The following is a 25025-nucleotide window of genomic DNA, read 5'->3' on the forward strand; positions in this document are numbered from 1 at the left end:
CTTTTAAAATATTTATCAAGAGCTCATCTTACACTTAGTGCTATAAATATATGAAAATGCCTTGAGAGTTCCCTTTCCTTGCTAAAATTCATTTGCCAAACAGGCAAACCTTATCCCTATGGTCTTAGTTATACTTCTGGAAAAATCTTCTCCTCTTGAGATCATTATTTGTATTCAGTAACTTAGAGAATTATTGAAAAGCAACCTTTGTACACCAAAACAAACTGGGACATTTTAGGGAAAATGAGAATATTCACTGTAAAACTGGAAATCAAGCATATGGGTGATTAGAATTGAGGAATATGATTCTCTTTAAAATATTTTAAATGCAGACTGCACTTTAGCAACAGCAACAAATAATAAGAGCCAACAGATATAAAATGTTTATTCTTTGCTGACACTGTTCCAAGTACTACACGCTTATTAAACCATTTAATTGTAATAGCAACCATATGATGTAGGCCCTATTATTTCTGATTTATACATGAGCAAACTGAGGGACAGAAAGGTTAAGGAATAGCTAACCTTTAAGAAGGCCCACTAGCTAATGAGTGACGGCCAGAATTAAACCCAGGCACTGTGAACTGGAGTCCTCATCTGTAGTATGACAAGACCGTCCCACCTCTTACATGTCTATTTCATATATAATGTATGAAAAAGTGTGTGGTAAAGCCATACTTTATAATGATCATTAAAGTCCTAAGCTTACAAATATTTAAATACTGTGGGGGTCCACAGATGGTCAGAGAAGTGTTTGTCATTCTTAGTACAGTAGGCAAACCATCCCCAGATTTTAAACACAGAGGTTTCTAGTGTGGTTGGACATAGATAATAAGTTATCCTGAGACAGAAATGTTGAGAGAGGGGTGACTGTTATGGGCTGGATTGGGTTTACCCAAAATTCACGTGTTAAAGTCCTAACGCCCAGGATCTCTGAATGTGACTGTATTTGGAGATAGTGTCATTAAAGAGGTAGTTAAGTAACAATGAGGTCATTAGTATGGACCTTATCCAACATGACTGGTGTCCTTGTAAAGAAGGGGAGATTAAGCAGACATACACAGAAGAAAGACCATTGAGGACACAAGGGCAAGAAGGCTATCTACAAGCCAGGGAGAGAGATCCCAGAAGAAACCAACCTTGCCTACATCTTGTTAACAGACTTTTAGCCTCCAGAATTGTGAGAAAATAAATTTCTGTTGTTTAATCCTCTTGATTATTCCTGTGACTGTTACACTTTGTTATCACAGCCTTAGCAAGCTAATACAGTGACTGTATTAGTTTGGGCTGTTACAACAAGAATACTGTAAAATGAGTGGCCTCATCAACAAACAGTTTGAGGTCAGAGTGTCAGCAGGTCAGGTTCTGGAGACAGCCCTCTTCTTTATTTCCTCTTATGGTGGAGAGAGAGTGAGCTTTAGTTCTTCAGCCCTTAGAATGGCACCAATCCCATCACGGGGGTTATACCCCTATGACCTCATCCATACCTAATTACCTCCCAAAGGCTTCACCTCCACGTATCATCACACTGAGGATTAAAATTTCAACATATGAATTTTGAAAGGACACAAACATTCAGTTCATAGCAGTGACCCAGGACAAAGAAAAAGCTTTTGAAAGCTGAAGTTTAAGGAGCTTTCTAATATAAAACTCATCAGAAAAAAAAAATCCACATTTTTCTTTCTATTGATTGTTGGCTGATATATATAATTTGATTAGATTGCATTTTTTTATGTGAGGGGCACCTGGGTGGCTCAGTTGTTTGAGCATCTGACTCTTGATTTTACCTTAGGTCATGATCCCAGGGTCATGGGATCAAGCCCTGCTTTGGGCTCTGCATTGAGCATGGAGTCTGCTTAAGATTCTCTCTCTCTCTCTCTCTCTCTCTCTCTCTCTCTCTCTCTCCCTCCCCTCCTCCCTTTCCTCTCATGCTCTCTCTGTCTATAAAACAGTATTAAAACAAAACAACACACACACACACACACACACACACACACACACACACACCCCAAAGCACACACACATACAAAAAACAAACAAAAAAAGAATGCATTTTTATGTGAAGTGAAGCGTCCATGGTCACAATGACTTGTTCTCCATGTGGGCAGATAGGATGATCTCCTTAGTGGTGCAGTTGGAAGAATTCCACCAGCCCACATCTTCATCTCTTATCAAATATATACATTATTACTTCACTGGATCCCACTGCATCCAAGATACACCCATTATTACTCCACTGGCTCCTGCCTCCCCCAGCTATACTTGTTGTCATATTACCTGACCTTGAAATTGCTATTAACATCATGGCCAGTCCTTTGGTTTTTTTTTTCTTCCAGAAAATTTTATTATAAAAGGGCCTGAGTAAAAGGTAGGGGGCAGTATACATACTGGTTATGAAAAGGTGAGCTAGTTTTGGGGGGAGGTGGTTCTTCCTTGCTAGAATTAAACAGTTGGACAGTAAGATTTTGCTGGCGGAGTGAATGGCAGTGGTCCTGGGAAATTCTAGGCTGAGGTGAATGTGTATTCAGTGGGACCCAATTTATTCTTTCATTCAACGAATGCTTTGGATTCCTGTTGAGCAAGACCCTTGCTAAGCTGCTGGGAATATAGCTGTGCACATGATGGAATCAGCCTCTACACTCAAGAAGCATGTGTTCTTGTAGGGGGTACAGATGTTAAAAGGTGCAAGCCATAATTAGTTATTAAGTTGTAATTGTGGCAAGTGCTATGTCAGGAGAAAGGCTGGAGAGAGTGAAAAATAATTTCACTTAATTCATTACATTGCTAAAGGTTGGCATCATTTTTTAGCCTGTGTTGTCTAATGTGGAAAAGCTAGCTACAGGTATCTATTAAAATAAAAATAACTAAAATGAAATAAAACTATATATTCAGTCCACCAATGGTACTAGTCACTTTTCAAGTGCTCAGTAGCCACTTGTGCTGGTGACTACCATATTGGACAGCAGAGATGTAGAATAGTTCCATCATTACAGAAAGTTTCTTTGGCAAACACTATCTGGGCCATAGAGGTATACCAGAATTATGAAGTAAAAAAGAGAATTCTTAACTGTTAATTCCTTAGAGACTAGAAGATATATATATCTATATATATCTATATCTATATACCTATATCTATATCTATCTATCTATATCTATCTATCTATCTATCTATCTACCCAAACAGTCCACTTTTGGCTTCAGGCCACAGTGCAAATCTCATCTTAGTCTAGCCTTCAAAATGAGAAATGGGTCTTCAATTTAAACTATAGGCAGATTTTCTTTTCTCTTCGTATTATGAATGTTGAGGTTTTGCATTCTTTGAGCGTTCATTTTTGTATTTATGAACAATTTGTCCATAGTAACTAGGGGATTTTTCATATTTTTCCTTTTATTTAAGAGAAACCTGACTGTATAACATAAACATCCTGTGGTGTGTAGATAGGAAGAGCGCTGGAGACTGTTACTTTACAATAGTGTAGTAGCACTTGCAGTGTTCACAGCTGGGAGAGCTCATCTCAACCTCAGCATAGTCTGTCTCCGTTTTTCCAAGGACAAGAGAAAAGAGGAGAGAATAATATATGGGTAGAGAAGAAAAAATTAGCTGTGGCGGTTTAATACCCTTGAAGTTGGTGTTACTGGAAAACTTCATGAAAATATGCGACCTGAAGCTGAGGATTAGAACAAATATTATATCATGGTGGGGGATGTGCTTTGGCCGCCACACCTAAAGGTCACCCTTTGAAGGCTGCTGAGACGGCTGCCAGGATCCATTGATTCCTCTGTAGTACTGAAACATCTCCTGGCAGGTGTCAGCCTGGCTGCTTGAACACATCAATATGGAAAGTTACAGAGTAGGGAAGAGTGGCCCATGGGATCCTACTGGATGGTTAGAATGCTTCAGTGTTTGTTCTGAATAGACATTGTGTGAATTTTTACTTAAGCTGCATTACAAATATAGCCATGTGAAATAAACAAATATTGACAAACATTTTTCTTACAGGGATATAGCTTTTTTTTTTAAGTCTTTAGGGTAACAAAGTTTTAAAATCCTGTCTGGGTGTATACAGTACCTTTAATTCATGTCTAGTGAGGTTGCTGTCTTGTTAAGTAGGTCATTTCCTTTAATGATGTGCTTTCATTCTTCTTGTATTAGTTGCCACTTACCCCTATGCTCCAGCCACAGCAATCCCTCTGCAGTTCTCCAGGCATCCCCTGGTCTCTCCTGCCTTCTTAGGTGATTTTGCTTAGTGGCTGATATTTTGGATATTTTTTTTCTTCCAAGTTTCTCAGAAAACATGGAAAGATGGAAAAAAGTGGTCGTAAAATGATCTGCTTCCCCAGCCATGAAGATTTCCCAAGGGGCTGCATGAAGGGAGCTGTCTCTTCCTTGGCCCTTCCCTCATTTCCATTTCAGTACCAAACCTGAGATGTTCGCATTCATTCTGCACTATTAGTAAGTTAAAAATGATAGAACTGTTTCCTAAGAAGGTTAGCAAATGAAGGAAGCTGGTTTTAAGTGTTATTTTGGTAAGTGTGTGTGTGTGTGTGTGTGTGTGTGTGTGTGTGCGCGCGCGCGCGCGCATGTGGGCTTGTATTCTTAGTCTCTTTGTATCCTCATAGTTGTAAAACTGACTTTTGTCCTCTCCACTTTTATTTCTGGTGGGTGTTTATGGCACAGCAGGATGGAGAAGGGCTAAGGGAAGTATCTATAGGGTGGACTCTTTCAATTGCCCTTCAACTCATATATCTTCCTTACTGTGAATATTCATAAATGCATAATGGTAACATTTCCCCCATGCTGAATCATTGCTAATAACCCCCATCAAGTAGAGGAAAGATCTTTATGTCTTATAACTATCAACAGATTACTTGAACCTGAGAGCTTTGTCATATTAGATTGAATGGTATGTGTTAACATTTTCAAAACAGCAAGTATAAAGATACTGCCTTATACATATAAGAGGCATTGATATGTTAACCTATTTTTGATTTTATAAAATAAACCTTATTGGACATTTTAGAGTTATAATTTTTTCTCCATTTGCGAAATTGTAAAAGCAAGTGGCTACATTTTTTTTGTCTTTGAGGAGGCATGACTAGTTCAGATGTCACTAAGATACTTTCCTTCTGTGAAAATCATTTTCTACTGTGTGAACATAGTGTTCGCTTCTAATTTAAAAGCTTACTTATGCAGGTTAGTGTTACATTAATGTTTTTTGATGACTTTTTAAGTTTTCAGAATGTCTTTGAGGTTACTTTTACATACCTAGAATGATTGAAGTGTGAATTTACATGGAAGCAGATGAATAAACCAAATAGTTTTCGAGGGACATTTCTAACCATTGGAGCACAAGCTTTTTGTGGACAGACAGGAACTCCCTCCCTAAGCCCAAAACAGGGGAGCCACCTGGTGGACAACATGAAATTCTTCATTTTGTAGAGGTAGTTGTACATGCGTGGACTATGAAATCCCTGCTTTTATACTTTTTAATGTAGGTAGATTTACTTATATATTTTAAGTTAGCATGCTTTATACTTTTAATTGATGAGGGCCTTTCTCACTTCATATAGTTAAAAGGGCCCTAAAATAAGGAGAAAGAATATTAGGATATTATGAAAATCAATTTAGAGGAACAATCAGTTCAAGAAGTAGAGGTTTTTAGTTATTCCATTTCATATTTTGTCTTTTTCCTTTCGCAATTCATTGTTCAGCCAAACTGTGTTTATATATATAAAATGGCTTTTTTGAAAGACTTTCAGCTCCCCTCCGGCTACTCTACTTCCTATCTCTCTCTTCGCCTACACAGCCAAACTTCTTAACAAGGTTGTTTACACTTGCTGAATCCACTTCCTTACCTCCCACACAGTCCTTAGTCAACTTTAATATGTCTTCTCTGCTGACACTCCATTAAATCATTCTCACCAAGGTCACCAGTCACCTTCTTGTCACGAAATCGTGTGAACAGTTTTTAGCTTTTATTTTCTCTGACTACTTGGGAACATTCTGCATGACTGGTCACTCTTCCTTCTTGCATTTCTGCTTTCCTTGAAGTTGGGGACACTGCCCTCTCCCTGTCTTCCTCTTACACCTCTGGCTCTTTCTTTCCAGTGGTTTTTGTAGATTACCCTTCCTCTGTCCTTCTACTAAATGCTGGTGTTTCTTAGCGTTCTAGCCTAGGTGCCCTTCTCACTCCATTCTCTCTCCCTGGGTCACAGTGTCCATGCACATGGTTTTTATTACCCTAGCTCTGCTGTCAAATTCCAAATGTGTATATTTGGTCCACAGGTCTCTCCTAATCTCTAGATGACCTCCATTTGCCACCCTTCCTTCCAAGCTACCTTCAGGCATTGCACTGGGGAGGTCTCTCCACCACAGGGAGGTCAGCATGTCTCAAACTGTGCTCCTCTCCATGCACATCTACCACCTGCTTTCAGTGACACCATTGGTATTTCTCCTTGAGTGAATAAATGAATGAATGAAAATTCAGAGTTATCCATGCAAGCATCCTGGGAGTTACTCTTGATCTTTCTTCTAAACCTCCACCTCTAAGCAATTACCAAATATTGTTGAGTCAACCTCTGAAATATATCCCTGAGTGATCTCCCTTCTCATAGCTATTGCCTAGTTTTTTCATTCATCACCTGAGTTAGTGAAAAATCTTTCATTTCCCATGTACACTATCCCCCTCTGCAGCACAGCAGCTCAAGTGACCTTCCTAAAACATAAATCTAATTATGGCTAGTCTTTGTGTTTAAAGCCCTTCCAAAGATCCCCATGGTGCCTCCTGCAAACTTCCCAACTACCTCTAGGGAGCTCTTTGTGACCTCTTTCCTCTCCAGCTTCGTCTCTCACCTCTTCATCTTTCCAGCGTCCTCTGCCATGTGCTCCTCCAGCCACACTGAACTTTTTCAAGTTCCTCGATGGCACCAGCTGTGCTCTCATGCCCAGCAGTTATGGGAACTGTCCCTTCTGCTTCAAAAGAGTGTCTTGTATCCCTGCTTCCGGGGGGAGGTCCCCACCCTGTTGTTTACACACTGCATCAGGGGCACTTTATCTGTGCTTCAGCTGTTAGCTCAGGTACCCAGTCTTCAGGCTGCCTTCTGATACCTCCTTCTCCAGTCCCTCCATCCTCAACAGGATTAGGAATCTTTGCCATGTGATTTCCACCATACCCTGCTCTTCCCCATCATAACACTTTAATCACTTCCTTACCTCTTTCCCACTAGAAGTCTCTTATTTAAAATAATTAAATGATGAATTTTAACACCACAATTTTAATCTGAGCCCTAATTAATAAATGACAGACTTTCAGTATATACGATGAGCTCAAAGAACATCTCCTCCAACCCCCTTCTTTAATAAAAAGGAAAGTGCAGCCATGGGAGTTAGTGGTGATATCCCCAAGGTCACACAGCCGATTCCTAATTTGTTCATCATTCTTTCCACTGCTGACATCAGTTGCAACCGCTGTCTTTTCTATCCTTGTGACTGATTCTGGCTTTCTCTATCAGAAGCTTAGAGAGCTTTAGCTGGGATGAAAGTGTGGTTTAAACTGTATTGTGCCTTGATCGTCAACCAATCAAATGGTGTGGTTCAAATTGTAATGGGCCTATCATTTTTCATTTAAAGTATTTTTTTTTTACCTGAGTTACAGGGAATAGGGACTCATTCAGGCTTCATCGGGTAAGAAGCATCTATGTGACAAGGCAGGAAACATGTCTTCTGAGAAGAAGAGAAGCCACAGAATGGACAGTCTCACAGGGACTTGGGCTGGAAGACCATTGCATTCCAAGCAGGCTTTAAGGGACCGTATTTTTTTCTTCTCTCAGGAGTAAGAATTGTGGATTTTCTCTCTAGTGTGGTGGCCTTGAAAAGGCTCAGCTCTCTCCTCTTTCTTGCTTTCCTCTATATATTTCCTAGCACCTCTTTCTGACTAAAGCTCTTTAAATTTCCCAGGTCACCTTCTAAGAGAGTTAATCTGATTACTTTAACTAATTGCCATCATTGCTGCCTGGAGTCATGCCAGCTCAGAGGTCATTGGCCAGCTATTAATGGCCACTCTTGGGCTACATGTGAATGCTCAGCCCAACCAGCTGTGGCCAGAGTGGCAGGCTATAGTGTAGAGTAGGGCCATCCCACCTCAAGGTCAGCCCAGGACTAGTTTCTTTAGCAAGTGTCTGTGCACATGGTCAGGCTCACACAAGGCTTGTTCTGGATTTTCTACATGGTGATAATTTAAAGTTCATTTTTAAAATGTGCACACTTTTTGGTCTGCATATCAACTACTGAACTATTGGAACTGAATATGAATGTTCTCTCCCACTAGTTTCTGACAGTTGATTTTCAGAGTCATCTGGGAAGAAACCTAAAGACTAGGCAGGAAGAGCATTTAGGGAGGTATCAGCCTGGCACTCATAAAATTGAATGGGTTTGGTGAATATATGATGAATTTTTCCAGGTATATATATGTATAAAGTTGATTTAAAAATGAGAAGGTAAGAATGATGGTATCTGAAATTCAGACGAAATGTTTTGACAGATGTATGTGATGATTTAATGGTGCATTTTCCATAAGGTGGACGGGATGATGCTGTGGAAATGCATGTTGTTCAGAAAAGTGGTACTCACTGCTGTGAACTTGCTGTTGAATTTCTCTGTGAGCTCTGCCATTCATGCTTTTGCTCTACTGTCACAAAGCTGGATCATTATTTTCAGAGGTGCTAATAATGTGTGAACCTTGATTGGATTCTGGATTTTAAAAAGTTGCCTGAGATATTTTGGGACATTTGGGAAAATTTAATATGCATTTCATATCGGATGAAATTGCTGAATGAGTGTTAATTTCATTGGGGTAATAATAGTATGTGGTTATGTCCTTCTTTTCATGATGATATGCCTACTGAGATATTTAGGGTGAAATATATATAGATAGATGGAATAGATAAATTGACTAAGCCAAAATGATATAGTATGAACAGTTGGTAAATATAGATGTTATTATTTCAACTTGTGTCTAGCATAATTTTTAGTATATTTATTTATTTTGAGAGAGAGAGAGAAAGAGAGCATATGAGCAGGGGAGGGGCAGAGAGAGAGAATCCCAAGCAGGCTCTGCACTGCTAGTGTGGAGTCCGATGCTGGGCTCAAACTCACAAACCCTGAGATCATGACCTGAGCTGAAATCAGGAGTTGGAGGCTTAACCCACTGAACCACCCAGGTGCCCCCATGTAACATAATTTTTAAAGTAAACAACACGTTGGAGCAAAATATGTTGCTAGTAGTTTGGTGTTGTGGGTGACTTGAGTCTGAGATCTGAAAGTTGAGTGAGTCTTAGATTAGGGAAAACAGGTCTTGAGATATTGGCATTTCTTTGGTGTAACGGTAGTCTGGTGTTTTAACCAAATGCCCTGTGGGATTTAGGGCACCGACAATGAATACCTCATTACTGACCAAACCTCCAAACATTCCTTGTGTTGGAAGCCAAGTTGGCCACTCCTCGATTTAACTATTAATAAGAAGTAGCCATTTCATCTGATAGCTGCCTTACCTTCATTAGTTAAAAAACGACCCATTGGGTGGAGGATGCAGGGCAGTTGCCCCTTTAATAGTGTCTTGCTAAAAGCTCTTTGGCCACTGCAGTTGACACAACCTAGAATTCCTGCCAGCATAATTGGGTGCCTAACGGGCTGCTGGATGGGCTAGCCCTGCACATGTCATGACACACTCCTAAAGGGGACAGTTTCAGCCTATTTAAAAGTGTTAACGATTTTGCAGAGAATAAAGATGTCTTTGGTAAAAGGACATGTCTAGACCAGATGCGGTATGGCTGTCATTGGGCTGCAGGGAATGCCATGCACATTGAAAGCTGTGTGAATGGTGCCCTTAAAGTTGTGCAGCCCAGGACCAGATGGCACAAAATACCACTTGTGTGCTGAAACCCTCAGGACTGTGGAGGTGGTTAAGCAGCTGAAGCCATTTTGTGATCAGTTCACTCTGTGGCCCATTGTTATTACATTTACACTCTTATTCTAGCATTTTTGCAGATTTATTTTTTGGAGAGATGAAGTAGCCGATAATTTAAGCAATGTAATCAGTAATTTCTTACAGTGAAATTCCAAGCAAATAGAATGCATTTTAAAAGTGTTCTTTTCATACTTGTAACTATCTCTATAGTCTTTGTCTGCTGTGGGGTTTGGAGTATCCTGCATCTTTCAGGCTGCTGTGAATGATCTTTTTGAAATGGAAATAGTATGAGCTGGGTAAGTAGAGGTTGCTCTAGAAGCTCCTTCTGTGTTTGGCCTACAGCACTCATGACACTATGAATTCTGATTTCAGGGTCATTTACTATCCAATGAAAGTTAATTTGAGGTATCAGGAACTTTCAAACAGCATTTGTTTTTTGTGCTGATGACCATCCATTACTGAAATTTCATTTGAAATGCAATTAATTATCTTTGTCACCTTGCTAAAGGTTGATACTAATCTTCTGTCCTCTCTTATTAGATCTGTTGACACAGAGGCAAATGATCACAATAATGGGAAGGAAAGAGCAGAGAGCAGGAGAGTCAACAGGCAGTGGCTTCTTACTGTTTTATTGAATGGTTCTTTTGTCAAAATGACTGCAAGAGAATTCTCAGTATGCCAGTCTCATCACACAAACCTAAATTCATGAAGTTTTCTGCACTTGAGTCATATTTTTAAAGTTTAGCTCAGGGGTCTCTATTATTCAGCTCACTGGTGTTGAAGCAATTTTGTTGACATTTTCTGTAAGTGGATTAGGCTCACAGTCATTGCCCAAAGCAGACAGATGGCTTCTTACACAGAACACCCTTGCAGGAACCTATCTTCTGGTATCTTCAGAAATATAATGGGTCTGTCACAAGAGATAATGTTTGTCATTAATTTCTTTTGGTGACAGATGACTTCAGTTCATTTTTACTTTCTCACCTGCCTTAAACAAATTGGCTGTTTAACATTTTTTTTTATTCCAATAGTGAGCAGTGCTTCGATGTTGTACACTGAGCAATGATGTGACCTCTAAATTACAAACAAGGAAATAAGCTTTTGCACGGGAGAGGGTGATACATTCTGTGGTTTCCCAAGGAACGTTCCCCCATCAATGGAATTATTACTCTTTTAATTTTAATCATGATGGGGTCTTTCACAGGTTATCAGTCCTGCATTTTATTCTCTGCAACAGATTGTTCCCTCTATTTTGCCAACTTGTCTTTTTTAAGTTTCAAAGTGGTTTTTGTTTCCTCTCATTTTGTAAGGTAGAGACAGTACAGTAGATATCTATAACATTGTCATTATTGATAGCAAAATATTGCATTACTGAAACTTTAAAATTTTCTGTTTATAGGATAATTATAATGCTAACATTCATTAGAGTTTGCCACATATTATTCTAAATAACTCACATGTATTGTGAATACAATTCTTAGAGCCATTTTATGGATGAGGAAACTGAGGCACCAAGTGACTCAGAATAGCAGTATGGTTACAATTCAAAGCCTCTGAGCCGAACTGCTAATATATGAGAGAAATGTGGCATCCTTAGAATCAGATGTATTCTTTCATCACTCCTGGAGTTCTGGCTCTGCTCCCCAATTTGTGTGTGCTGCCATCTCGGCCAGCCAATGTATGAGGGAGGTTTTTAGGAGCTCATGGATACTGCAAGGAGAATCAGTATCCCAGGGAGCTGAGAACTAAGTCCTCACGTTAATAGCATCCTTTAAAATGTACAGCTAGTGCCTGTAATGAATTTGATTCTCCCATAATCTTCTTTTTTGGATCTGATCATGATGATATCTTTAAAATGAAAACCAATCATCTTCTCCACACTTCTCCCATTCATGAGTCTTCTACCATTGCTTTTATATTTCACTTTTCTGAAAATTTGGCTCAGATTAAAATTATTAAATTCTTGCAAACGCTGTATATACCTTGAAGGCAAAAATCAGACGTCAAAGTGTCAGCACAAAGGAAGTATTTATGTGTGGGACATTCATGGGGTTTTATCACAGGATTTTTTTTCTTATTTACTTATTTAGGATTTTTTTCTTTTTTTTTTTCTTTTTCTTTTTATTTTTTTTTTAATTTTTTTTTTCAACGTTTTTTATTTATTTTTGGGACAGAGAGAGACAGAGCATGAACGGGGGAGGGGCAGAGAGAGAGGGAGACACAGAATCGGAAACAGGCTCCAGGCTCCGAGCCATCAGCCCAGAGCCCGACGCGGGGCTCGAACTCACGGACCGCGAGATCGTGACCTGGCTGAAGTTGGACGCTTAACCGACTGCGCCACCCAGGCGCCCCTCATTTTTAAACCAAATCGCTCTTAAGCTATTTTTTTCTTCTCTCCATTTCTCAGATCTATTAGATCACATGGACAACATATCATGTAATGTACCTCAATGCAAAGAAAAATAATACAGTGAAGAAAAAGTCATCTGTTGGCCTGGGAAGCAGGCAGTATTAGTTATTTCCTTCATACTTCTTTTCTGTGTGAACTTAGGCAGTATATTTACTTAGTATTCTTCACCTGTAAAGTTGAAAAAAATGATAATTGATCTTCAAATATCTCAAAAATGTGTAGTTGCCAAGAACTCTTACTTAGCAGAGGAAAATGATACTGTCACTAAACGATACTTCATTGAGTGTTTTCCACTTTCATTGTTTTTTCTTCAGCATAAACCCAAGGAAACAAAAAAATTCTACGTTGGTAAAATATAAGGGAAAATGGCATGTATTTGGCCATTTTGGTGCTATGTCACAGAGGCAGTATCCTACTAAAGCACTCTCCCATCCTATCTCTCTCTGTGTCAGCAAGACTATAGGAGGATTGAGGACTCAAGGCAGGTATCAAAAGATCCTTATATCATATTTCACTTGTTATAAGATGCCAAAAAAGAAACGAAGATGCTTCTGTGTCTCAAATTGTTGCTCAGATGCGTCTTAAACAGGAGAGACTTGTTTGATCCCCTAGGCTACATGTTCTCACCACATCACCTTCCTGTAAGCACACGGCACCACTTGTGATTAGACATAATTTTATTTTTGTGGCTTTTGGATTTATGTTTGTATCCCTAACTAGACCTCAATTCTATGCGGGAGGAAAGGGCATCTGTGCTTACCGTCTTAACCCAGTCTAGCCCTGCAGTTCTTAATGCGTGCAGTACTGCCCTCTAGAGGGCACTTTGGAAAATTGAGGAGGTGATGGAAGATTTCTCTGGAGGTATTTAGTGGGAGCAGCCAGGAAAGCTGGGTGTCCTGCACTGTGCAGGACAGGGCAACATAAAGAACAGTTGCCCTCGTCTTGCAAGACTTTAAGTCCTGCCTTAATAAATCATCTAAAATCAGAGTACTTTAGTACACGATATTAATCTTTTTACAAGAAGTTATGTGAAAGGCCCAGTATCCGAGGAAAACATGGTTACTGAGAGGCATGTCTAAATGAATGAAGATATTGTTTCTAAATTATTGTATAATTTATTCACTCTGGGAATTCTGTCTACTTAATTGTATGATTGCTATACAGTAAGCAATTTTGGAACAAACTGGGAAGTGAGTTACTGGTTTTAATTTGATACTTTGTTATTATTGACAATCCATGGTAGACATCCCACAGTGTCCTGTGAAGTAGAAACTGATATCATCAATCACAAGAAAAATATCCTTTGAGATACCTTTGAAGATTTGGCAGCTCTGGTAGGGTGTATGAATATTATTTATTTGCTCACTTGTGGACTATCAGACTTTTTCTCCATGGTGAGAGTCTGTACTTGTCTTGGTATGTTATCCCTATCTTAAAAAAATTTTTTTAATGTTTTTATTTTATTTTTGAGAGAGAGACAGAGTGTGGGCAGGTGAGGGACAGAGAGAGAGGGAGACACAGAATCTGAAGCAGGCTCCAGGCTCTGAGCTGTTGGCACAGAGCCTAATGTGGGGCTCGAACTCACGGACTGTGAGATCATGACCTGAGCTGAAGTTGGATGCTTAACCGGCTGAGCCACCCAGGCACCCCAAGTTATCCCTATCTTAATTAAAGTTATTTTCCTTTCTTCTTTTATTATATGCAAATAATGTGATCTGTTGCGATTATTTGTTTTTATGCTAGTGTCTATCTGGTGCATCTGCATTGTCATTTTCCTATATTCTTTGTGTGTGTGGAATGGCATCTGATCTCTTTGTTTCTCTGTTGAATTTAATGAATTCATATTAAGTAAGTTCAGGCCCCTGTCTACTTCATTATGGTTTCCTGTGTGCCTGCCTGTTTAAATATTATAATACATATTATTTTGTTTTAAATGACCATTCTTTTATTTCTCTTTACAGTGTAGCTAGGAATACTATTTTTACTTCATTTTTAATGTATATAACCAGCTTATATTAGTTTTGACTTTCATTATATGATAGTAAAGGGAGCCTTGCAAAATATTCGTTTTAAAGAACCTTGGTTTTGAGAGAGCTGGGACCCACGAGTCAAAGACAAAATGCCCTGTGTATAGAATATGTTTAATAAATATTTGCTTGATGAACAAATAGATGAATAAGGCAAAAGTGAAGACGTAAATCTTTGTTGATAGTTAAGGGAGACTACCATGGCTCCTAAATCAAAGGAAGGAGGTGGGTGTGTCTTCGTTCACACACGCATAGCTGAGAACGACATACAGTAGGGACAACAAATGGGAATTGGAGGTATTGAATTCTATACTTCTTAAGTTCTGGTCAACAAGTGCATCTCAGTGCAATAGATTTTATTGAGGAATGCGATGTTACCCATCACGAATGGCATATGTTGTCAGCACTGTTGCTGCTGGATTGTTATTACTATTATTATTATTATTATTACCACAGTAAGTTAGTTAACACATTTATCAACTCACAAAGTTACCTTTTTTTTTGTGGTGAGAACTGTTAAGATTTACTTTCCTAGCAACTTCCAAGTATATAATACGGTATTGTTAACTGTCGTCACCATGCTGTATATTAAATTTCAAGGACTTACTCATCTTGTAATTGAAAATTTATACCCTTTGACGACTTTCACCTTTTTTCTCTATCCCTTGCCCCGGGCAGCCATCAAACTACGTTTTGTTTCTATGAATTCTGTTTTTTTTTAAGGTTACACATAAAAGTGAGATCATCCGGTATTTGTCTTTCTCTGTCTGACTTACTTCATTTAGTATAATGCCCTTGAAATGTCTCCATCTTGTTGAAAATGGTGGGATTGCCTTCTTTCTCATGGCTGAATAATATTGCATTATATATGCAACATCTTTTGAAATGTCATTAGATGCTATATATAGTATATGGATAATATATTAAAGAAGATATATATTATATACATATATATTAAAGATACATATATATTAAGGAAGATATATTAAAGATCTATTCGTTTGATGGACACTCAGATTGTTTCCATGTCTTGGGTATTGCAAATAATGCTGTAATGGGCATGATGGTGAGAATATCTTTCCAAGATCCTGATTTCATTTCCTTTAGATATATACCCAGAAGTGGAATTGCTGGATTATATAGTAGTTCTATTTTTAATATTTTTGAGGAAGCTCCATGCCCTTTTACATAGTGGATGTACCAGTTCACCTTTCCAGCAGTGCACAGATGTTCCCTTGTCTCTATATCCTTGCTGGTGCTTGTTATCGCTTGTCTTTTTGATAATAATTATTTTGATATTAGTTATTCTAACAAGTGTAAGGTAGTTTTGAGTAGCATTTCCCTGATGATTAATGGTGTTGAACACCTTTTCATGTACCTTTTGGGCATTTGTATGTCTTCTTTGGAAAAATGTTGATTCAGGTCTGTTGCCCATTTTTTAATCAGATTATTTATTTTTTTGTTATTGAGTTAAATATTTTGAGTGTATATATATATATATAGAGAGAGAGAGAGAGAGAGAGAGAGAAAGAGAGAGAGAGTTCTTTATGTATATATATATATATATATATATATATATATATATATATATATATATAAAGAGAGAGAGAGAGTTCTTTATGTATTTTGGATATTAACCTCTTATCCGCTGTATGGTTTGCAAATATTTCTCCCACTCAGTAGGTTGCCTTTTCATCTTGTTGATTGTTTCTTTTGCAGTGAATTGCTGTGAAGAGCGTTTTAGTTTGATGTTGTCCCACTTGCTTGTTTTGGCTTTTGTTGCTTGTGCTTTTGGTGCCATACTGTTTTAATTACTGTAGTTTTGTATTATAGCTTAAAATCAGGAAGTGTGATGCCTCCAGCTTTGTTCTTTCTCAGAGTTGCTTTGGCTTTACAACCTTTTGTGATTCCATGTGAATTTTAGAATTGTTTTTCTTGTTCTTATATTACCATTGGAATTTTGATAAGGATTGCATTGATTCTATAGATGATGTTGGGTAGCATGGGTATTATAATATTAATTCTTCTAACCCATAAACATGAGATATCTTTCCATTCATTTGTGTCTTCTTCAATTTCTTTTATCAATATTTGGTAGTTTTCAGTGTGCAGATCTTTCACCTCCTTGGCTAAATTTATTTTTAAGTATTTTATTGTTTTTGGTGTTATTGTAAATTGGATTGTTATTTTTATTTATTTTTTCTGATAGTTTATTGTTAACCAATAAACAACTGATTTTTGTGTGTTGATTTTGTATCCTGCAACTTTAATGAATCCATTTATTAGCTCTAACAGTTATTTGGTGTAGTCTTTAGGGTTTTCCATATATAAGATAACGTCTTCTGCAATCAGAAAGAATTTTGCTACTTCCTTTCTGATTTGGATACTCTTTCTTTTTTCTTCTCTCTCTCTCTTTCTTTCTGTCTTTCTTTCTAAAGTTTATTTTTAGAGAAAGAGAGAGAGCAGAAGCAGGAGAAGGGCAGAGAGAGATAGAGAATCCCAAGCAGGCTCTGCATCATCAGGGCAGAGCCCAATGAGGGGCTTGATCTCACAAACTGAGAAATCATAACCTGAGCTGAGACCAAGAGTCAGATGCTCAACTGACTGAGCCACCTAGACACTCTTTCTTTCTTTCTTTCTTTCTTTCTTTCTTTCTTTCTTTCTTTCTCTCTTTTGCTCTCTTTTTCTTTCTTTCTTTTCTTTTTTTGCCTAACTGCTCTGGCTAGGATTTACAGTACTATGTTGAATAGGACTAGTGGGAATGGGCACACTTGTCTTGTTCCTGATCTTAAAGGAAAAGCTTTCAACCTTTCACCATTGAGTATAATGTTACTTGTAGTCTTGTCAGACATGACCTACGTCATATTGAGGTGTGTTCCTTCTATACTCAGTTTGTTGAGAGTTTTTATCATGAAAGGATGCTGAATTTTGTCAAAAGATTTTTGTGCATCTATTGAGATGATTGTGATTTTTATCTTTCATTCTATTACAGTGGTGTAATTAAAATTATTAGTGAGTAGTATTTAAATAATGTTAAACTACTTTGTTTATATATATGTACTAAACAATACAAAGATAATTTCTTCTATATTAAAAACTATTTTTTAAAAACATGGCTAATGCAAAGATCTTATGCTTAAGACACAGTTACCATTTTGAAGTAAATAGGGTTCTTCATTCCTTCAACATTCAAGTTAGTCAAGATTTCTTGATGAGAAAGATATTGTAACAATGGACGATGTTATTTGAAAAATAAATGTGGAAAAAGATCTTATTTGCTAGGTCTTACATATGCTTTCAAATTTAACTTTCAAATATAATTTTCATTATGTTGAATTTCAACAGATTCTAACTTCAAATTTTTTTTTGTAGCCTTTTGAATAATTGTGCTTATTAGACATGTCATGCTGCTTTAGTTTGCAATGTTATCTTCTCTTTGAGGAGTACAAGAGAAATACCTCTGTCATGACATCACCACATTTTTGATCTGCTATTTTAATTTCTCAAATGAAGGACATTGTAGTAGTTATTTCTACCTCATTGGAGCAAAACATTTGACCTCTTCAGATAATACAGAAATTCCCCAAAAGCATGGTTTTTGAACTAGTAAGGTGGTAATAGGGCACCACCTACCACTACATGGTTTTGTCCAACAAATGGTAGCTGGAACAAATAAAGAGCTGTTAATTCCACCATACTGTCTATGGTTGACTTTTACCATAGTATTGTTGTCCGTGGCTATTGACACTAACTGTAGGTGTGGACCCCCACATGAAAGAATACCAGTGTATTGAGTATGTGCTGAAAAATACCATACAAGTCTGCCAGGAGACAGAGCTACATTTGTTTATGTGTGTGGATGTGTATGTGAGAGGTTCTTTAAATATTTGTGGTGTGCTCTGAGATGACCCACGCATTTCCTTCACACGTGACACGGGCACTAGTCGTGATGTTCTCCTGCTCTTGTATGCACTAATAACACAAGGGATAGTGCAGTTCATGGGAAAATGAGTGTGGAGGAGTCATGGATGTCTTTGGTAAGTTATTCTGCCAGATTGTAGCCAAAATTATTTTCAAATTAGTGTTGGGGAGGAGGAGGGAGCTGCCTTTCTTAGTAAGATGATGAATAATGCAAATCCTAAATATCTTTTGAGAAGTAATAAAATACATTCCTAATAGATAACTTACAAATATATAACTACTAAGTTTACTTGCATTTAGAATTCCAGCCCTTTTTATGATTGTGATATAATGAGATAATCTATACAAATTTGCTTATAGTTCATATACTAAGTGTTCAATAAGTGTTAGCTTCTGTTTTGGATTGTGATGATATTTTATTGTCAACAATAAAGTTATTGGCAGTAATAAAAATTGTAGTGGTATTGTACAGCAGCCCCATTTACAGTTTAAATTGCATCAGATATTTCTTGACTTCCAGGATTTTAATTGCAACCTAATGCAGTTGCAAGGATTTGGTTATGACTGCTTAATCTCTCTTTTTTTTAAAAAAGCTAATTAATCATCACTAATTTTTAGATTCAAAACCTCTATAGTGATCTCTCTATGGTTTTCTGTGATGCCAAGTGTTACTGTTTAAATGTGCTGGGATTTCCATGGACTCTTAATTTTGAGAGCCAAATAAATGTGGAGGCTGAATTGTGGCTATTGCCCTTGAGACTTTCGATAGTCCTATTGTCCCATGAGCATCAGTCTGCCTGAGATGCCCTCTATTACTCTTACTTTTCTTTGGGTTAAATCAGTCCTCTTTTTTTCTGAAGCATCCCTAACATCAGAGGAGAGAAACCACAAATTGTCACGAGATCACTAGAATATCCAAACATCAGCAGCAGCTTGACATTTCTTTCAAGTTGAGTGTTCAGTGATCAAATTGTACATTAATTTTACATTTCAGGCCATAACAATCCAAGATTTATTTGAGTATCTAATAATATTCAGTTTATATAATTCCAAGTAAAGTTCCCTTCTCTCCTTTTTCCTCCTCTCCCAAGACCTGTGTTTGAGGAAATATTTTGAGCATATTTCTTTAGAAATGCCTGTTACAATACTCCTTAAATACATACTACACATGAATACCTTCAAATTGATGAGCTGATCTGAATACCTAATACACGTTGTAGGAAATGATACACAGGACAACGACGTTTTGACAGAGGAGATACTGTATAAGCTGGCTAGTTAGAAGTTTGAGAGGGTGTGTAACAGAGTAAAGAGAGGGATGCTAGTTGGCCAGGGGAAATTGCTGCACATATAAAGGGAAAAAGCACTAAAAAGGAATGCCAAGTTGGGGGTTGTTAGCAATAAACTTCACTCTTTAATACAATAGTATAAGTCTTTTCTGGTCCTGATATCCTAATAGGGAGGACTCCAGGAGCCGCAGAACAGAAAGATGACCTTTATTTCCCCTTTTTAAAATAATAGGGAACAAAATTTTTATGTAAATATTTCAATGTAAAATTGTTATAACTTGGTCTTTCACTTTGTCTTCTTCTGTTAGTTAACGATTAAATTTCTCTTTCTATTTTTTTCTTCTTGTATCATTCAGCCAGGATGTGTCGTCTCCTGGTTTTTAGGAGATGATGTAGTTGTGTTTTCGTGCACTGGCACAAACTGTTTTCTCCAATTGGCCATTGTTTTCTAGAGAGACTGACTTCTGTGTACCAGAACCGGCACAGTCTGGCATTTAGGCCTGGATGCCACCTCTCAGAACTGATGAAATGCCATTCTGGCTGATTAATTAGATACGTTTCACAACCTGTTGCAGGATAAGGGACATGAAGCATTCTGCATTAGTAGCTTGAGAATTTTGAGATTTTTCTCCTTCTCTTACAATTAGGAAAGATGCCAATTTTGCTTTTGTTGTAATTTTAAAATGCTTTGTGAAAATTTCAAAACTAAAAGGAAAATGATGTCTTAAAAGTAACACTGAAAATGAGTCTGGATATGATCTCTTCGTTAATACATTTTGGTTTTTAAAGGAATCTTTCAATTTGTAAATCCAGTAGCAATACACATATCTCTGTGAAACAGACTCTTGCAGGTGCATTTAAAAATGTTTTTGATGTTTATTTTTGAGGGGGGGGGTTGCAGAGAGAGAAGGAGACACAGAATCTGAAGCAGGCTGAGCTGTCAGCACAGAGCCTGATGCGGGGCTTGAACCCACAAACAGTGAGATCATGACTTGAGCTGAAGTCTGATGTCCAACTGACTGAGCCACCCAGCCGCCCCATTGCAGGTGCATTTTAAGCAAATTAGTCAAATTTATCTATTAACATATGTACAGTACCAGGGTATTCATTATAGTAGTAGACTGCGATACTCGCTCTTTCGTATCACCTTATAGCATAGTTTACTTGTGATTATTTCAATTACAAACAGTTTTTCAACATATTTTCTTTAATCTTTAAAACTGTGAGGAAGGCAGAAGGATATTTTCTTGTTTATAGAAGAAAAATAGCCCAAGGAGAAATTGTTGGAGCTGAAAGCAAAACTAAGATAATCTGACTTGTGTCCCTGTCAGCGTGTCCTTGGTATACCTGATCTTCCTGACTCTAACTGTCTCTTCTGAGTTCTGTCAGACTTGCCACATGAGCAGTGATTCTCTTTATATCTGTGTTGTTTTCGTGGGTAACAATAAATAGGAGGCTTTCATGTGCTTTGTAGAGTGCGCAATTTTCCTTGAAGAGATGTCATATCATGTAGTGCTTGAGACTGCAGACTTTGGAAGGGCGCCTGGGTGGCTCAGTTGGTTTAGCACCCGACTTCAGCTCAGGTCATGATCTCACAGTTCGTAGGTTCAAGCCCCGCATCGGACTCTGTGCTGACAACTCAGAGCCTGGAGCCTGCTTCAGATTCTGTGTCTCCCTCTCTCTGTGCCCCTCCCCCACTCACACTTTCTCTCTCAAAAAAAAAAAAAGACTCTAGAACCCACTGCTGGGCTGTATTTGAACCCCAGCTCTACCACTTAGCAGCTGCATGATGCTGGGAAAGGTGACTGCTCTGGGCCTCAGTGTTTTTTCATCAATAAACCGAGAATAAGAAAAGTGCCTATGTTCTTAGGGATGTTGTGACAGTTGAATGAATGAACATATGTAAAGCATAAAAAAGAGTGCCAGCACAGAGTAAACACTTCACACATTATTATGATTACTTAAGAATTGCATTTTTTGGAGTGGACATGACTTTATTTTGCAGTGTCCAGAGGGGACTCATTATGTCTGCATTAAACAGAACCGACTTCCCAAATTCTGCTTGTGTAGTGAATATTTTTCCCTTAGAAAATCCATCTCAGTCTGACAGAGTGTTCATTTTCTTGCCTTGAGTCTTAGTCTAAAGTATAAATATGGTGTGTGGAATAGGGCACTGAACCAAGGTACGAGACCGGGACTTTAGTCCCAGCTCATTTACCAGCTGTGACCTTGGGTCAGTCACTAAACCTCCTCAGGCTCAGCCTCTTTGCTCCTCACAAGAAGGCTAGACTATAAGACTTCCGAGTCCACTTATCAAATCCCTTTCTGTGATTGAGGTGATCGGGGCAAGTCCACTTTAACAAAAATATTAGGCAAAGCCCTCCTTATGCATCCCGTTTCGTTAAATCCTGTTATTAGAAGGATTTAGCTATTATTATGTAGGTAGTATTGGGAAGTGCCTGTGTAGATTTTGGGGAATGAAATATTCTAAGGCATTTTTAACACAAGTTTCCTCAAAATGCCTAAGGAAAAACCATTCATCAAATTAAGCAGCGTATCATGGAGCACCTTGGATAAAATAGGTGACGTATCCTTTGGCCGAGTCTCTGCTTTGTGGAGCAATCAGTGTAAACTCCGCTTCTTCCCACATTGTCTTTTGCAGTTCAGGGTCACCTTACCAGGCACTGCAGTGAGAATGGGGAGGAGAAAGAGAAAGGACTCTTTTGTCTGTGCACCGGGGGAAAAGGTGCCGGCTTCCCCACACTTGCTCCTTCAGGCTTCTGAGCCAGCATCAGCTTATACATCGATCATTATAACGAAGAACTAAAATGAGAAATAAAAATAAGGAGAAAAAGTCTTTCTTGAGCAGTGATGTAACTGACAGCTGATGATTTCCTGTGATCCTCCTTTACTTTTTGTTTTGAAGGACATGCTGAACCTCTGGAGCCTTTTTTCTCCATCAGCCAGATGGGAACACTGTCCTTAAGGACAATGTGGGTAAAGACAGAAGGAATGTGGGTAACTAATAACTTATTAAAAGACAGATTGCAAGGATAACCCAAATATATAAACCCCAGCTCGCCAAGCATGGTGGTGTGTGATTTACGTCACAGAAGATGTTTGGGTTTGTAAACTCTTGTACACTGAAGGGCAACTTTCAGTTCTTTGAGGAAGAGCTTCCTTCCTTGATTTCTCCCAAGGCTAGGAATGCTGGGCCTGGGTGGGACAGGGGTTGCAGCAGTGTGCAAAGTCTCAGACCATGGTGAGGGAAGGGTGGATTGTCCTCAGTAATTCAGAGGAGCCCCCCACCCTCGCCCTGAGGTTGCTCCTTATTACAGGAATCTCAAGGGGGTGCTGTCAACCACAGAGCTGATCAGGATCAGGTTGAGGTCCTTGGCTTAAAGAGCAAAGACCCTCAACAGTGCTAGAAAAGAACCTGGGGATAATGCCTTGAAAAAGTGAGCTCTCAGGGTCTGGGTCTGTTTCCTCACTGAGTAATAGCACTAACATATAGAGTGATATCACTCAGGATATGCCTGGTGCATAACTTTCTTCTTTGGTGTATATTTCTACTTGCTTGCAGGGCCAAGGAGATCTGTTGAAGAATGCCAAGAATGAAGCTGTAGAAAACATGAAGCAGATCCAGCTGGCATGCTTGTCTTGTGGACTTAGTAAGGCACCTAGCAGTTGTGCCGAGGCCAAGAGCAAACGCAGCCTGGAAGCCATAGAGGAGAAGGAGAGTGGCGAGGAGAACGGGAAGCTGTGACCCTGAGCAGTACCGACACACTCACCCATCCTTCCTCTTGAGGACTCTGGTTTTTCTTTCTGGTTTTCTTTCTGTAAGCTTTATAGAAATTCACAAAAAGGTACCCTCTATGGGGTGTTGGACATAGACAGATATTTTCACAATGTCAGTATTTTAATGTAGTTAATTTATCTAAGTTAAAAGCTTTAGTAGCAGTGTTTAAAATTCTGAGATGAGTGTACATACCCATCTGTGGATGTGAGTGGGAGTGTGTGTGTGTGTGTGTGTGTGTGTATGTGTGTGTGTATGTGTATGAGAGAGAGAGAGAGAGAAAGAGAAAGAGAGAAAGAGAGAGACAGAAAGTAAAGTGAGAGAGAAAAAGAGAGGGAGAGAGATTGAGATCCTGTGAAAATCTATTCTATGTTGCATTATTCATTTAGTAAGTTATTATGTTATCATTTTGGGACAAATTTGTTAATCTGAAATTCTAAAGAGCACTTACTATAACCTGTTGCTGTGTTCAATTTTACTTCTCTACCTTCTTCATTTAATTTAGAGATCTTAACATAGGTTATTATCAAAGGAAGCCAAATTTACCAGTGCATAGATGTTTTGATAGACTAAATATAGGTTAGAAAAATTCCTAAGAATCACAGTAGAAATAAAAGTGAGTGAAAGATTAAAAAATGATCAGAATTTCTAAGAGAATCAGCAAAATCATTTCTTCACTTAGAAACTCTTTAAACTATTTATTAAATAAAATCAAATTTTAGAAAGTTTTTTGTGGTTGTATATTAAACATGTATGATTTCAGTGGAAAAGCTGATCATAAGTGAATTTATACCCACCTACATGGAACTCTGAAACACAGTGAGAGCTCTGTTGTAATTAGGACTTTGATGTGACCTTATTTTCAGTTATGAAATGTCAAGGTTGAGATCTTTAGGAAGGCCTCATTCTTCCAGACTGGGAGTCTAGCATTCATCTATAACAGACATGAGCAGCTAGGAGGTCTTGGCTTTTATTAAATATAATTTATTGTACTAAATTTAAATTTAAAGACATTGTTCAACCACATCATCATGTTGAATTGACATAAATTCCGTGGGTCAGATAACATCTTTGTGATGATTTAAGAGCTAACTTATTACAAAATATGATATAATTTTAATACATGAACAAAAATATACATACAAAAGAAGCAAACTAATTAGGGTACATTTATAATTGCATCCAGATAATTTTTACCCTTATATCTTCATAAAGAACTTGAGTGTAATATGTTTGTTACTTCCACCAGAACTAAATGTTCTATGGTTATGAAAATATATTTATTTAAAACATTGCTTTTATTTTGAAAAGCTTCTTAATTAATTTGATTAACAAATACGCAAGTTTGGGGGAAACTAGGGAAGATAATTGTTAAAATTTTTGCAATTATAAGCATCTTCTGTAGCTACTGTGTTAAGTTTTTTTCTGACTTCTTAACACTATTATGTTCATGTTGCACATTACTGAAAGTAAAGATATGAAACAACACTTTTATGGTTCTCTTTTATTATGAATTCTTTGAAAAGAGAAAAATAATGAAAATGAGTTATTATATTAAAAATATCTCAAAGGGTATGATATTTCCATGAACCAAATGTGAAATTTCTCCTTGGGTTT

At 37.9% G+C, this 25025-nt stretch overlaps 1 protein-coding gene across 4 annotated transcripts in view; it reads left to right on the forward strand.

Annotated features, from left to right (window-relative positions):
* PLCL1 (phospholipase C like 1 (inactive)) overlaps positions 1-24896 on the forward strand; it is a 331201-nt gene extending 306305 nt beyond the window's left edge. For 3 of the 4 annotated variants that reach the window (XM_045034236.1, XM_045034238.1, XM_045034239.1), the window contains exon 6: positions 23196-24896. In XM_045034236.1, coding sequence (XP_044890171.1) covers positions 23196-23378 — 183 coding nt within the window. In that variant the 3' untranslated portion in view covers positions 23379-24896. Of the gene's footprint in view, positions 1-10175; positions 10262-23195 lie in introns of all 4 variants that reach the window. The other variant, XM_045034237.1, reaches the window with a different exon arrangement.
* The last annotated feature ends 129 nt before the right edge of the window (positions 24897-25025 follow it).

This window comes from Felis catus, chromosome C1 (genome assembly GCF_018350175.1).
Source record: "Felis catus isolate Fca126 chromosome C1, F.catus_Fca126_mat1.0, whole genome shotgun sequence".
Classification (NCBI taxonomy): domain Eukaryota; kingdom Metazoa; phylum Chordata; class Mammalia; order Carnivora; family Felidae; genus Felis; species Felis catus.